The sequence below is a fragment of the Acromyrmex echinatior genome, chromosome 7, assembly GCF_024713525.1.
Source record: "Acromyrmex echinatior isolate Ae372 chromosome 7, ASM2471352v2, whole genome shotgun sequence".
Taxonomy (NCBI): domain Eukaryota; kingdom Metazoa; phylum Arthropoda; class Insecta; order Hymenoptera; family Formicidae; genus Acromyrmex; species Acromyrmex echinatior.
In genome coordinates, this window is record NC_141858.1 from 8,838,520 (window position 1) to 8,854,731 (window position 16,212).

Sequence of the window (16,212 nt, forward strand, 5' to 3'; positions counted from 1 at the left end):
ACGAGCTATCACAATAGAAAGAAAGCGAAAGAGAGAGGGAGGCACTGATTGTGGTTTTTTGTATTTTGCCTCACTGATGTGTTTTTTGCGTGGCACCCACTCGAGAGAGCGAGCGTGAAGCACCACACCCGATTTACGAAATGAAACACGATATATGTATCTACTATATCCCTATTTATAAATACGCATACTTCTCTCTCTGATTCCCCCTCCCCCCCCCTCCCCTCCTCACACATATATCGTACAAATTCACATGGACACACATACATGCGCAAAGACACAAAAATATGCGAAGAAGCACAGGTTTTTTTTCGATGTGGTGTGGCTAGCGCTGTATTTTTGTTTTTGTCACGGCAAAGCTCCCTCTCAAAGAGTCCACGGACCATTTTTCAATGGCGTACCTTCGGCAAATAATAATTTTTTCCCCTCGTACGAGCACACGCGGCTGGGTCGCATTCGTCGTGGATTTGCGGTCCAATTACAGTCCATCAATTTCTGTAAAGTACGATGTCGCGTGACGTGTGACAAGACTATAGAAAGAGTTTCGAGCGATCGACGAACTTTTGGGAAATTTTGCGTTTCTTTCGGTATCGTCCATGTTGTCGTCGAAGTGGATAACGCCGCGGAGGAAGGAGAAAAAGAGAAGAGAGAAACGAGAAACGGTTGAAAAATGCCGGATACGCTGATTGCGGTAATAATAGCTGGTCGCTCTCCAGCGTGGAGCGGCGGCGGCGGCGTGGTAAAAATCCTAATTCCGGGAACAATGGCCCCCGGCTTCGCGCCATGGAAGCCCGCTAATTGAATCGACTTACGACACACACCAACCAGCCGCGCGCGGAACTTCACGATGACGAAGAAGAAGCCGGACGGAGCCGCGACGGCATCCACGGCATCGGCGGTTCATTTAGCGACACCTACCGCGATTGTCGAGAAAATCACCTGTGAGAAGGCCACGAAAAATGGCTCCCGTAACAAAGTACGTCAGCCGAAGTGACGCTTGAGAGGTGTCGATTGAGTAATACGTCGCGGCATGAAAAACAAGCGGTAGACACGGGATTGGCAAATATCTTTCGCTCATGATGGGAAGGAGGTAAGAATGGGTGGAACTTGAGATACTAGAGATTCCTTCTCCGAATGGACGAATGAAGCGTGAAACAATTTTGATCACTTAGAGGAAGATAATTAATACAGTAAATGGCAAAGTGGCGAATGACGCGTATCGATAAATCGCATAGATATATTATACGGAATCGAAAATGTGAATAATAATATCTAATTCATTATATGTAGATAACTTCCTTTACAGAAATTTAATACTGGCAATTTTTTACAGAAAGACAAAAAAACAGAGTAATTAATTATTTGGAAAAAGGATTAAAAGTGAACAAGACAGTGCTTTTAACCCTTTGACGGCAATGTCTTTAAAGATATTGATATTTTGATTGTGAATTTTGGTAGATAGATTAAATACGTAAAAAATAAATAAAATATAATCCGATTTCTGTGATGATAAAAACTCATTGTTAAAGCTTTGACAGTATAAAGTTTTTGTGAATTTTTATACAATATAATCTGGAATGGATAAAAAATTTGTTCTGTTTGTTGAATCCCATGTTGTTGATGGAAAATTATTAATTACTTATTTCACATCTTTCATATTAAATTAGCTAATATTAACCTATAATCATACTAGTGATTATAAGTGGCAATTGACAATTACTTTTCAACGAATTAGAGCAAAGTAATCGATAACTGCTTTGCTCTCTGATCGGTTGAAAAATAATCGCTAATCCCAATCGCTAGTACGATTATGGGTTTAGATTTTTGTAAAAATTGTTAAAATTATGTTGATAAATTAACACGAACTATAGAATTTTCGGCTTTAAATCTTCGAAATGTTGAAAAATGCATGGCAACAGAACTTTAAAATATAAATGACAAATACATTAGACGCCATTGATGTGTTTGCCCTTACAACTAAAAAGTTAATCAGACACTGACGATTCAGACAACTGAGCTGACGACCAGAAATCCATCGGGAAGCAGAGGCTTTATAAAAAATTCTGTTAGGTTCGAAAGGATTGCAGAATTACGGCCGTAATTAGCGAAGAAAGAAAAAGGACAATAAGGTGGAAGAGAGATAATCATGGGCCAATGCAAAATTCGTAACGGAACGCCGCTTCTTTCGTATTAAATCATAACTCGACCGTTGATGATAGAAGTGGCAAGCGGTGGCTTCCTTCCTCCACTTCGTCGATTTTCTTCGTGCGCCAACGAACACCGGTGGCTAGGCTCTGTTTTGACCCTAAATAGTCCTCGCTCGTTTGTTTCTATCAACAATAGATGCCTAACTTTTGCAGCGGATGTTGAATAACAGAACATTTAAAAAGGATGAATTACTCGATATAAAAATAATGCTGACATAAAATAAAGAATACTTGACTAATTTCAAAAAATGAGGAATCATGTAATTGTTTTATTTAGGTGTGCATTTGGATGTAATAATAAAAAACGATTCCAAATTTAGCAGAATTTTGCCATGTTACGATATACCGTTTTATCAAGCATTTCGTGTTGTAATCCGGAAAGCTTCGCGAAAGTTGAAACGGAAGCGGTGGTCTAACGAGCGCTTCGTTGCATGCCTGGCATTAAGGTCGGAGGTGATGTCGAAAATGGGAGCGATACCAGTCCCTTTGGGGTGAAACCGGCCATTTTAGCGTCACCTTCTGACGCGAGGACTATATTTCGAATAGCGACGCAAACGAGCGTCACCTCGACGTTTCGTAGCTGATACCCATCGTCTGCGTCAGAAACTGTCCGTCTGTTCGTTCCATCATTACAAACCGATCGATAGTCAGAGAAATATCGGTACAAGGAAATATGTGTAGCGGGAAATTATTATTGGCGATAATATAAATGCCAAAGAGCGATGAGCATTCTTATCGACAAAATTGATTGATAATTAAATTGCTAAAAATTTATTCCGCCAAAGGGTGAAACCCGCGTTGTCGGCGAATAACACAAGGTGAATAAAGGACGTCACAAAATAATATAAATAGTACTAGAGAGAGAAATCAGGATTTAATCCGTAATCACCGAGGCGTCATCGAAATCAAATCAGAAAGCAGTGAGGGGATCAAGATTGATCGCGTTTATGCCGCTTTGTTATTGTTGGCATGAGAGAGAGATTCAGAACATAGCATCGGCGATTGACGGTAGTTGTAGGCGTTATCACCCTCACATCTGCGGGTCGGTAAGACCGAAATCGAATTAAAACGCCGCGGAGGAATGAATTGGGCGAGTCCTTCCCGTTAGTTTCGAAATCGATCTCGAAACGCACCAAAACGACAATTAGGCGATCATTAAATATAATATCTCTTTCACGTCAGAACCTGTACTTTGATTCTGTAACTATTACGGTAAAGTGAAGTTTCAAGATATCCAGAAAAGTAGGATTGGATCCGATTCGATGCTGTTTTATTCATATTTTATCTAATCGACATAACAAAATTGTTAAATAAAAATAAATAATATGTATCACGAAACTTCCTTCTCTTAAACAATGGCATGGATTTTGTAAAATTGACAAAATCGAGGGTTGCATCCGATCTACAAGAGAGTTAAATATTTATTGAGTATAATGTCAAATTATATTCAATTTGAATTGTTTTCCATCATTTCTATAGGTCGCCACTTATTCAATATGTTGATAATTTAACGAAAATGACGAAGTTAAATTTAATTCGAGAAAATGTGTTAAATTTATTTTATTATTTAATTTAAACTCTAATTTAACTTATTATTTATTAAATGCATACGTTAATATGAACGTTGTTTATTTTGGAGCTATTCACGAAAATGGATTGATTTATATTTTGATGCAAATGGAAGCTAAAAATTATAAAATGTTATTTAATAAGAGATTGTACTGTCATTGCTCATTTAACAGTATAATATCTGCGCAACGAAAATATATGTGATCGATATTATCGTTAAGAGTTACAGAATCGAGGTACAGTGATCTCGTCTGTGATGCTTCGCGTTCCTCGATTGCATCTTACATACGTGTGTGACAAGCCTGACGAAAAGACTGACGTTCGACTGCTCGGTTACAGATTCATCTACATGGTGGACTCGCAAACGAGCCGCTCGCGTGTCGACAATTATATGCGACCTACGTTACGTGTGCTAGAATTATTCCGCCGCCGTCAAATTTCGCGTTAAATCGAGGTCGAGTCATTAATCAGCGACGCGCGTTCAATCGATATCGCCATCATCGGCACGACATCTTTTTGGAATTGATATGACATTTCCAATTGTTCTATCCTTTATAAAATATATCTCTCAAGATAAATTACACTAGAAATTTTTTACAAAATCCAAACGCACACTAGTAATAGATGTCAAACAGAATTGATCTAATCGCAGAGGTAGTCAGAGGGTGGCTTTTACGAGCATCGTTAAGATTGTTTAACAACCACTGAACGGAGCCATTTACTTTTACCTCGAATTTTACTCAATCGTATCGCGTAACAGTCGACAATTCGGTCTCTCGTGCGTCAACGAGAGATTCGACGATGCAATTTAATAGCAATCATTTTCAGTAGCAGCCGATAAACTCGGCTGTATCTCCGCGGAGGACGCAGCTCGGAGGACGATTCGTGAAACGCGCATTTCGGGAGAAGTGATCCTTTTATCCACAGTCCTTCTTTCTTCTTTTCCATCCAGAATCGCGCATTGTGAGAGATCTAAATTTATTTTCTAATTCCACGGGAAAGAGAGCGCTGCCTGTTTATTGTGAATAAAGGATCCTCTAATCAGAGACGATCATTGTACTTTTCATTGACATTTTCTGCCAATTCATATTAATTACAACGAGATAGCACACATGTTTTTCTCTCTCTTTCTATCACTGCAAAGTGAAATAGCATATCATTTGTCACTTGCAGGATTTTGCAAGAAAATGAACGACACTCTTTTATGACTAGTCTTTGATTAGAGGGTCTCCAATTGTGGAGGGATAACGTCGATCTTTAGGAACATTTAGAAAATAAATTTGCCAATCTTTCAAGCAGCACCGTTCCTGTCGTCTGATCATAGATCAGGAGATATGAACGAATCCCATCCTTTTTCTTCCCATATCCGCTTCTTTCTCTCGCAGTGTCCTTGGAGATTAACCAACCGCACTAACGTAAGTTCGATCCGTGAATCCTATAAACGCCCATGGTCTTAAAGAGACTCTGCTTTTGCTCTGGTAATCGCTTGATATTGGTATGTCTGCAACTCTGCATGCGAATTCTTTTTCACGAGTCACCTGACTGTTTGCAAATCTCTCTGTAAACGCACGTTGATTCACCGAAGTCAAATCTATACATTATTACGTTAAATTAATATTGTTTTTTATCGCGTAATATGTATTCATATTATGTATTTATTCTATATAATCTTCAAAGGCCATATTAGTTGAAAGGAGAAAATATCATTTTATCAAAATAGTAGAAAATTGTCAAAAATGGCTTGCATGATGAAAGATTGAGAAAAAAAAAAACGATGAGTTGCCCCTTCGCGCGATCAACGTGCTTCCGTGTTCGCGTGGGAAACGTTAGAATCGAGTCCTCGAAGAGAAGCCTGAGCAGTTCCCACTTTGACAAATTTGATCTCGCGTTTCGCACGCGAACACGAGTGAGTAATATCGCTGCGCGATATGAAATGCGCCGAATTAATATGATTTTCGTTCCGTCGGGGTAGAGGGTCGCGAGTGCGTGAATTGCGGCGCCACATCGACACCCCTTTGGAGACGGGACGGCACTGGCCACTACCTCTGCAACGCTTGCGGGCTTTATTACAAGATGAACGGTCAGAATCGACCCCTCATCAAGCCGAAACGACGACTGGTAAGTACCTAAGCTGTGTTAGTTCCTTGTACAAGTGAAGTACAATTTTATATATATATATATATTTCCGTCAAGCTTGATTGATCAGACAACATAAAAATAAATAGAAGGTAATTTTAATTTTTACATTTAAAATCGATTGCTTCTGATTAATAAGCAAATACTCATAAGTAAATTCATATCTGCTTTATTATGGTTACATTAAGTAGGCAATTATGTAAAATGTTGAAAAATGGCGTGGAAGTGCATATTTTGCACGATAAAATTCAATACGTTGACTTATTGAGCTTATCGTTAAAACACTTGATATCTCAATCTCGAAAAAAATCCTACGTCTTCTGTCTACACCTTATTCGTAAAAGTGCGTCCTTGATCGTTTCCTTCGCGTATAAGCAAGACAACACATACTTAATTAGCACGTATAGCAGAGAGAAACGAAGATATACGTTTCTCGCGGTGTGTAGATATAGTAATCAGAATGCAAGATAAAACAAGGCCAAGTTAATTTCCTGTACCCGCTGATTAATATACGCTCCGCTTCTCTCCACTGTGATTAGCAGCTCCGTATCGCAACGCGCCCGGTGATGGCGGGTCGAATGATTTTCGTGCGGTAGATCGCCGTTATTGTGTATTGGAGAACTTGCCTCGTAATCTTCGGTTAAAGAGAACATCTGGAAACGCCTTAATCGGAAGTACGAGACCTGACGATTTGATCAATTAATTTAAATTCATTTAAATTGATCGTTTTCAACGGAAGAGAAGACGTAACGCCCGAGTAAATTTCCGTACGTGATATTTAACGCGAAACGGGCAATTTTTCCACGTCATGGAGGAAGGCTAAGTCGAGTGTGGAATACATAAATAGAAATGTTTCGAATCCGGATTGAATAGTGCATTTTAAAAACTATGATCAGCATTCTTATTTTAATGCCGTTTTAAGTAGATAATATCTTAAGATGCTTATAAATATATAATATATGATTCAGAGGCCAGAATTCATAATCGGTTCTTATTTTAAGATCGCCTTAAATAATGATGCCAATACGGCTTTCTAATTGATTCATGACATTTTAAGATTATAATTAAGACGATCTTAAATATAAGAACAGATTATGAATACCAACCTGTGCTTGGTCCAGGATCTTAAGACTTAGGACAGTTTTAAATATAAGAATTGACTATAAATATTTCAGCCTATATAACTTATCGACTTATAGGCTTGAACACATTCTCGCAGAAAGCGGATATGAACGTTTAACTCTCAAGATTGAGTTAAATATGCTTAAAAAAGGAATACATTATATCTCCGTTATTAACACATACACACACACTACATCACAAGTTTGTATTACTTATATTCTTAAATTAGATACACGGTTTTCATGAGCACGTTTTCAATCGTAGCGCGTTATAGGCGGCGAGTTCCGCACATATCAGGTCGCCGCCAGTTCGATCGATATCACGAACGGTAGCCGGAGGTTTCGTGCGATCGGCTCGTAGAATTCGTGTGAACTCGATCTATTTTTGGCGACTCGGCTAGCACCTATGTAGATGGAGCAGCCTCGTCCGAAGTACCGATGCGGAAACTCGATACCACCGGCTCTGCTTCCTCTTCCATCGTTCGGACTCTCCTCGTAACAGCGATTCGACCTGACTAAACACTCACGAAAATTCGCGGAATCGATCACGAAACGTCTGTTTTATGGGGTTTACACTTTCCGTCTCTCTAATCACTTATTATCCGAAATCGAACTCTCCTTTTTTTTATTACGTACAGCGTGGTTGAATCATTCGCGATAGTACAAGAGGAGAACTAAAGGTTAATCTAAGTCACAAACGTAGTTCGCAACAGTCGTTACTTGCAGAAAATCAGAAGTGTCAGTGATATCATTGACTGCTTTTGATTGGTTGTCGCGACAAGCATTGCGAATTACGTTTGCAATTTATGTACGATAACTTTAATATTTTTCAACACATGACAAATGATTTTATGATTTTTTATAAATTTTACAATCGTGATTTTCAAATATTGATACAAGAGTTCTTTTGATGGAGATATTCTTAGAATATTCGCGAAGCATGTGCGTGTCAATATCGACTAAGCGATCGAAAGTATCATAGTGGTGAAGCACGCAATCTCCGTGAAAAAGGAAGATTGTTCGGCCAATTATATCTATTTCTACCGATATAATTTAATTTTAATCTCGGTTTAATTTACTCATTACTTTTTCTGATTCTTAAAACTGGAAAAGGATAAAAAGCGTAAGTTAAACGCAAGTTAATTCATCTCTTAGTCAAAAGATTGTTAGACCAATTATATGTATATTTCTATCAATATAATTTAATTTTAATCTCGATTTAATTTACTCATTACCTTTTTCTGATTCTTAGAAATAGAAAAGGCTAAAATGTAAAAGTTCGGAGATTGAAGTCAATACATTGTGATAGAAGTAGACATTGGACGTTTAGATGTATTCCAGGCGTGCACTTTCATGAGTGTCAACCCTCCATGAGAGTCCATTTCTCAGATCACAATGATTCGCGGTTTGCAGCAGTTCATTTCAAAGCGAAGGTGCGTCTCGTCGAGAGCGGCACGAAATGCAACGAGCGGACCGGCATACCTCCGATGCAGAAACGCGTATTGACGTTTCACTATCCCTCTCGTTATCGCACTTTCTCCCTGGTACGCGATAGAGCAAGGCTGATTAATTCAAAAGTTTTTCACCGGCCGGCGTCGCCTCGCGAGTAATTATAGATATGGCGGTTGCACTCAATGTGTTCGTTAATTGACGAAGCTTTACAAAGAGCATTACATCGCCGCCTCATGTAATTTTCCGTAGCTATTATTTTTTTGTTGCTCGCTGAACGTATCACGATCACTCTCTTTCGTGAAATGCAGCGCAGAGTTCATTGTGATTTCGCTCGATCAAACCGTGTTAATATTCGATGCATTTTATTGTAAATTTCTGATTATACACATATATATTTCCGCAATTATTCAGGTAGTAATTATTTAACTCCCTATCTGCAATCATATTTTTACTCCCTCTGTCTGTAATTTGTCCTTTTTGCTGTTCTAGGCTTTCAAGCAATGTGGAAAAAATTCAGAGTTAATTTTCAATATCTCCATTACATTATCAAATAATTTTGAACTCGCATATTATTTAATAAAAATTAAAATTTGAGTGAGAAGGATAAAATTTAAGAGTGAAATTTCGCTTGCGCCAAAAAAGAAGACCTAGATAATAGACGGAGGTTAAAAAAGGAAAAAGGAAGAAATTCATCAAAGAATCAATCATTAACGTGTCAGAGAGTGGGACATTCTATATACATCCCAGATACATACCCTGCCTGCTGTGTATAATTCATTTGCTGTCACCGTTTAAACAGAGGCAATCGTTTCGCGAGTTCGCCATGACGACCCGTACAAATATTCCGACGCGATGATGAACCGACACGCCCACCCATCATTCATCCGCGCGGCGTGCGTGCGTGACGTGCGCGCGTAAAAACGTGGCCGGTCGATAAAATATGTATCGATTTAAAGTAGTGGGCGTACGCACGTGCGTGCGACACTTTCGGTGTTTTCCATTATTATTCCCCGCCGCGAGAAACACCAGATACCCTTTCCCCTCCCCCCCCCCAACGTTTTTAGGGCGCGTTCACACCTTGGCGGAAAAGCGTAAAACGGAAAAACAACAACCAATCAAAATTCGCGATGGTAGTAAGTAGTACAAAAAGCCGAAATTGTCGACTACCAGCGCGAGTTCTGATTACCTGCTGCTTTTCAGCTTTCTGCTTTTCCATCAAGGTGTGAACGCGCCCTTATTCACCGCGCCCTTACTTGTCCCTATTTACTTCCGGATTAAAAATTCATGCAGGCACTCAGCCGAAATTTATTCCCGATTGTCCTGATTGTCCCGGTAAAATGACGGCCGATCGATCGATCGATCTCATTCAGTAAATGAAGCCGCGAACAATAGTATTCCACGTTAGGGGAAAACATTACGAAAATGTGACCCATTCATTATTCAGCGATTAGTATCTATGTAGAAAATACAGTCAGAAACTATGATAACTTCATTTAACCAGAGGAACTGACAGAATTAGACTTTCACAAAGGAGATTAAATTCTCGTAGCGAGAAATTAGTTTGTTTTTTTTTTTTATGTAAAGTGAGAAACTTAATTTATTTTCAAAAAAAGTACGATTAACATCTAGTCGCTCATGTTTCAAGGGAGCTTTCTAGCAAGAGATACATTACATCGAACGCAGGAATTATTCTGTCTTTGTTCAATATTTAGTGAAAGAAAAAAAAAACAGAATGACAGTCCATGTTGATAAGTCTCACTTGCTAGAAAGCTCCCAAAGTAAGGTTGAAAAAAGGGGGAACACACGCAAAGACATATGCCTCCACAATATGTTTCATTTTTAGTGCGTCGGTTTGAATCCAGTCGCAGATGTGTCGCCGAAAAACGGAGCGCAGATACGATCTGGGAAACAAAAGGCGGCCACCAGGTATACGCACGCGGGTGTGCACGCGGCCCACCACCCTGTATATAATAAAGTCGTGGCATATATTGCCCACCGTCCGTGTCCTCTTCTTCCATTGTACATATTGAGCTACACGGAAATTCCGTACACGCATACGCACGCACGTACGCACACGCGTGCGCCGTGAACTCCTGCGACGGCGAGGTTTCGATCAGGCAGATAGCAAGGGTTGCAACCCCCTCCCTCCCGTTGCGACCGACGTCCGCCATGTTTGATCCTTCAGGAAGATAAAACGCCGGCTTGAACAGCTGGGAAATTTTCGTTTTTTTTTTTAACTTCTCTCTCCCCTTGATTCTCTCTTTTTTTTTCCACCCCGCCTCACCCGTTCTTTCTCGCTGTTGCTCTCCGTTCGCGCCAAGGGTGGTTATACCTATATATTCACGTACATGCGCGGAATGGAACATTACGCTCATGTCGACGATATGGCGTCGATCTGCTGTTTTATGAGTGAACGCGGAGTACGATACAATACAATTTAATGTGATTCTTACATAGTTTAAAGCTCCTGAATAGTCGGCATGCGAATTCAAAATCAGTCGGCGGCCTGGTGAAATGTGGCGAAATCAGTAGCCACACACACACACAAGCACGAGTCCATGTATATGTACTCTCGGTGCGCCGAAAGCAAGCACATATACTTGTGCTTGTGTGTGTGTGTGTGTGTGTGTGTATGTGTGTGTGTGTGTGTGGCAGCGCCTCGCCATAAATGGCTGAACTTATAGGCATAGAAAAGTGACGTTTTGACGACAAAATTTGTGCTGCATGCCATTTCGTTATCATTTGCTTAATTTGCTGAAAATGTGATGTGTCTCGTATTTATGAAGGCACTCAAACTAATTGCTGGTCGAAATTTTTTTGCAGCATTACTTGCTTGAGATTTCTACGTAATTATTTTGAAGATTTATACACTGGAAGAAAGATTGGCTGCTGCAGCAAATTAAATGATAAAATACGGCATAGCATTTTTAATTGGTTGCAACAACCAATTTTTGATTACTGCAGAGTAGCTAGCTAAATTTTTAGATACTTCAGCAAAACTGTTCTTTCCATGCAACAGTAAATATTAATTGAGTTGTTTAATACAACATAATTAGATATTATCAATCTTATATGATGTTGTTGAGACATTATATCATTAATTTTATAAATGCAGTGTTTTATGTGTTCAAGAATGATAAACATTTTAAACATAAAATTTTTCATCTAACATTCCTTTAATAGTTACATTTTTTTCTCATCTATTCTCGTTTTCAAAATATAAACATTTTTACAATCCATGTTATTTTCCTAATTATAATAATTATTTTCGTATCCACGTGAGAAAGTAATGCGGAAGTCGTGGATCCGCTACTGGAATCGATCCTCGACATTACACGAAGAGATGATCTTTTAGTCGAAGTCACAAGCCGCGCGAGTCTCATAGTCGCAGGAGAAAAGAGGAAGGCATAGCGCGAAGGAGAGAGAATAATTCTGCGCGCAGAGTCGCTCGTTAACGACTGTCCTACACGCTCCCCTGCTTCCCTTTTCTTCTCTCTTGTCCTGTGGCGATGCTTATCTGAGTCCATGGCCGGTCCATGCCGAGCAATGCTCGTCGAATTACGGTTCTCCAGGCGTACCTGGAGGTATAACCCCAGCAGAAACTGCGCTGCCATTGCTGTAACAGAAACAGCAACTTCGGCGAGACCTGTTAAACTCTGTTAAAGACACGCTATGCGTTTGCTGTCATTGGAGAATGCATGAGAAAAAACGTTCAGAAATAGTCGAGACAATTATTATACAATATTTAACTAGATCTCGATATTTTATCTTGCGAGAAGACATTTATGCGAAATGAACGCTTCAAATTGGTTACAAAAATTACCATCATTCAACCTTCAGAGACGTCAAAAGATTTTCGAGAAACCATTCCGTTCGAATTCAAGGAGTGAGGAATGACCCCGAACTTTGCGGCGTGATTTTATCTTCGACTCTTCAGGTAGTCAAGATGGCGCGCGACCGAGAAAGCGAAAGAGCGACGAAGATCCCCGAGTGCAAAGGGTTATCCTCATCGATCTCCATGCGGAAAATGAATAGTGTGTTCTGTGTGCCAGAGTCGAAATTGTCTGGTGTCCCGCACTCGCGCATTGTGTTTCCGAAGGCACTAAAGGCACCTCCGTACAAATGAACGAGACAGAGTATAGGAGAACAAACCAATCGGGCAATGACTCCGCATTCAGCTTCAGCTAGGAAAATCGGTTTAAATGGCATAATAATTGAACGTGCATTTTTAATGGCTCTTGATGACTTGATAAAGTGTCATTTGCAATCTTCCTAGCCGCGTTGCGTCGTTACTGGACGTATTTTTAGAGACTACTCGCTTTTAAGAGACTCGTAGACGCCCTGGTGTGTCACTTACGTGACGGTGATTGAACGTGTTTTGAAAAAAAAAAAGGGGGGGAGGCAAAAAGGTAAAAAAGGGCGCGTGGTACTCTGCAAGTGCGCTTGCGATTCTTGTAAAGGCGCAAAGTAATCCGGGCAATGACTTGGAATATGTCTTGCCGGTGCGCGAACTCGATTATTCCACCGCGTGAAAGTATAATTCGTGGCGGCGACCAGCTCGTGTTTTTCGCATGCGCGCGCCGTGAAAATTTCCCTTCGCGTTCGCTTTTTATACGGACAGACACACGCTCGAGAGCGATGAAAATTTCCACATAATGCACCGCGCGGGCCCGGTAATTGCTCTCATGACTCGTCAACGTTACGGTTTAATTCATGCGCTATATCCCGACAGTCGTTTCAAATAACTTTTCGGTTTTTTTTTTGTCTCGATCTGGTACGTGCGGCAATTCTCCTCCGTTAACTCTCGCGCGAACCTGTTCTGGATCATAGATCTTTCCTCAAACAAAATATTAGTTTTAAGACTGTTAGAAAGGCCACGATTAATTTAATAAATAAATTAAATAATCCATGAAACCTTATACATCGATGTGAAAAATTATTCGCTAATTTCATTTTACGTGTTTAGAGATCGCTTGTTAAATTGTACGAAAGAGAAAAGCGATTTACTTTCTCCCGAGAGTAAAATTGGAAAAGTCTCAATATAGCGGAATCGTATCTGTCGACGAAAATTCATTGGCGGTCTTTTTTTTTTATCACGAACGAGAGCAAGTCTAGTATTTCCGACTGTCTTATGGTGGTCTATGAGCAGCATTCGCTGCGGATACGTCGGGGGCAGCAACGGTGACTGAATTATGTACCAGATGCAAATATCGTCGATTGTTCGGTACCGCTGGCGTCTTCCATCCATCTTTCAGCTTCCTTGAAAATTCTGCTCATGAGATACGGGATTTGCATCCGTTCACACTTTGAATACGACGCGCTGTCCTCGCAAGCGAGATCGACACTCGTCCGTCTCTTTCTCTCTTTTTCTCTCGTCTCGTCAAATCCCGTTTACGCGCCTTTCTTTCGCTTCTTTCCTGTGTCTCGCGACGCCGATCGATATTCTCTTATGGTGCCACCAGAATCTATCGACGATTGAATCTCGATCGGCGATCAGGGAGAATTTACACGACCGTGGAACGCTTCTCGCGAAACAATAGCACACGAATTCACGATTTCTCCGCGAACAAAAGAGCTTGTACGTATCGTCTCGATCGATTGATTCGTTATTACATCGCACTTAACTATTATATAAGATATAATTATTATATGTTGTAATATATGATAGTTAATGTATTGTAATACGGAGTGATTGCATCGGTTGTTATATTCCAAGATCATAAAGTGATAATTCATAAATTTAAAGCTATTTAAAACTTTTTATCTGTATGTAATAATTTTAAAGTTAAACATATATATATAATAACACAGAAAGAGCAATTTTATTGGAGAGTCTAAAAATTTAGTTAGATACAGATTTGAAAATAATTTTGTGGAAATCTTAAGCACAATGAGCAATGTTGCAAAATATTTTGATATTCCAGCAACCAATTTTGTCGTCCTACCTAATTAATTTGATGGTCCAGCAAAATAATTTTCAAATGTGTGTCTATACAAGCCTCCGCTTGCCATGTATTGTATATAAATAATATATTTACAAGTCGATAAAATGTAATTCGCAAACAATGGGAACGTATCCATCAATGAAGTTAATTACAAACGTTACGACTCTGAATTTAAATCTTCTTCAGTGCGGAAAAAAAGTTAAATACAATTTATTAAATTCTAAAGTTAATTTCATTTTGTTATTAACTGTGGTCGAAAATTTTTTATTCCTACAATGTTAAATTTATTTCTATAATCGATTGAATTAAGCAAGATGAGCATGCTCCATGTACCTCGTTTTCGAAAGGTTTTAGTATCCTTTCCAACGGTGTACGTGCGTATAATTTTCGATAGAGAGCAAAAACGAAAGAGCGAGAGACGGACGAGCCAATTAGATGGGCGTGTGCGCGGACCAAACGAAATAAATTCAGCAAGGAGAAGGTGAGGGGAGGGGGAAGGGAAGGGGGAGGGCCGAGGTGTGAGAGAAGGGCGCGTAACGAATCGTCGTAACCTATTAACTTGTAAATTGCTTCCGACTGTTGTGGGCGAGAGAGGCGCGCGGCGCTCCACTCATAAATTCGCGAAATAAATCCCGGGGCTTGTCGTCTCGGCAAAACGAGACGCGTGACAAAGTTATTGGATCCCATTAGCATAACCGAAGCAGTAACTAAAGACCGATTAGATTCCGCGCTGATAACTCGTAAAATATTGCGCGACTTTGCGTCAAAAAGGACTGACGGTTCCTCGTTGATACGGTCTTGTAGGATTTCCATTTAAACGTAGAAGCACGTAGGTGTTTTCCCGAGAAACGGGAAAAAGCGGATGAAGGGCGAGATAAATCGAGAGATGTTCAAAACGATCCCGTCGATCCCGTGTAAGATTATTTATTGCGCGTCGGTAATCCTAAAAATCCTTAAAAAAAAAAAAAAAAAAAATCGGGCGGATTGATGTCGATTTATAGACGGAACGGATATAAGCGAACGACGATCCTGTCTATTCGCTCGGTGAGAAGACACTCGCACACTTCGATCATTATTGATGCGATAATTCAAGCCGGTTGTTTGCCCGGCACCGTTACTCTCTACGTGTGTGTAACGCTTTTCTTTTTCGTCCAGTGGTACACGGCTACTTAAGATTCGGTATGCCGCGATTGGACGGCCGGCTACGGCCGTCCGACAAGCCGATCGATCATCCGCTCCGGTCCAAAGAAACAATTGTTTCGTCGATAGAGTGCTGCGACTCGCTCTTCATACGCGTATATTTATAGCCCCTTAACTCTTTTTACTCGTCCATGAAGGACGAGTTTCAGCGACAATTTCTCGCAGGATCTATCCTATAAAGTTATATATAAAGTTAACGTATGGTACACGGAAAAAAAAAAAACAAAATTTGAAGTATTTAAAAATTCAGCTAATTACAGAAAATAATTTTGCTGGATTATCGAAATAATTATAAAGTGCAAAACTTATTAATGACGCAAAAAGTTTTAACATTGTAGAAATTAATTTGCATATCCTACGTATTTATTTAGTTTATTTTAATGATTCAAACAAAATTATTTTCGGATCTGTATCTAGCAAAATTTTTAGATCTTTATCGTTCTTTCCGTACATGAATAAATCCGTCGCTAAAATATACAACAGTGTCAAGGTAATCGAACTGAATGTTTCGAGGAGACAAAACGGAAAAAAATAGATTGAACGGTTCAGCAAAGCTACAATTTGCTGGGCGAGTTTAATACC

General features: G+C 39.7%; 1 protein-coding gene across 2 annotated transcripts in view; it reads left to right on the forward strand.

The window, feature by feature from the left end:
* The window catches only part of LOC105154418 (uncharacterized), a 98,788-nt gene that overhangs the window by 25,949 nt on the left and 56,627 nt on the right, over positions 1-16,212 (forward strand). Inside the window, exon 4 of one of the 2 annotated variants that reach the window (XM_087408186.1) lies at positions 5,749-5,894. In XM_087408186.1, coding sequence (XP_087264312.1) covers positions 5,749-5,894 — 146 coding nt within the window. The remainder of the gene's footprint in view (positions 1-5,748; positions 5,895-16,212) is intronic. The other variant, XM_087408185.1, reaches the window with a different exon arrangement.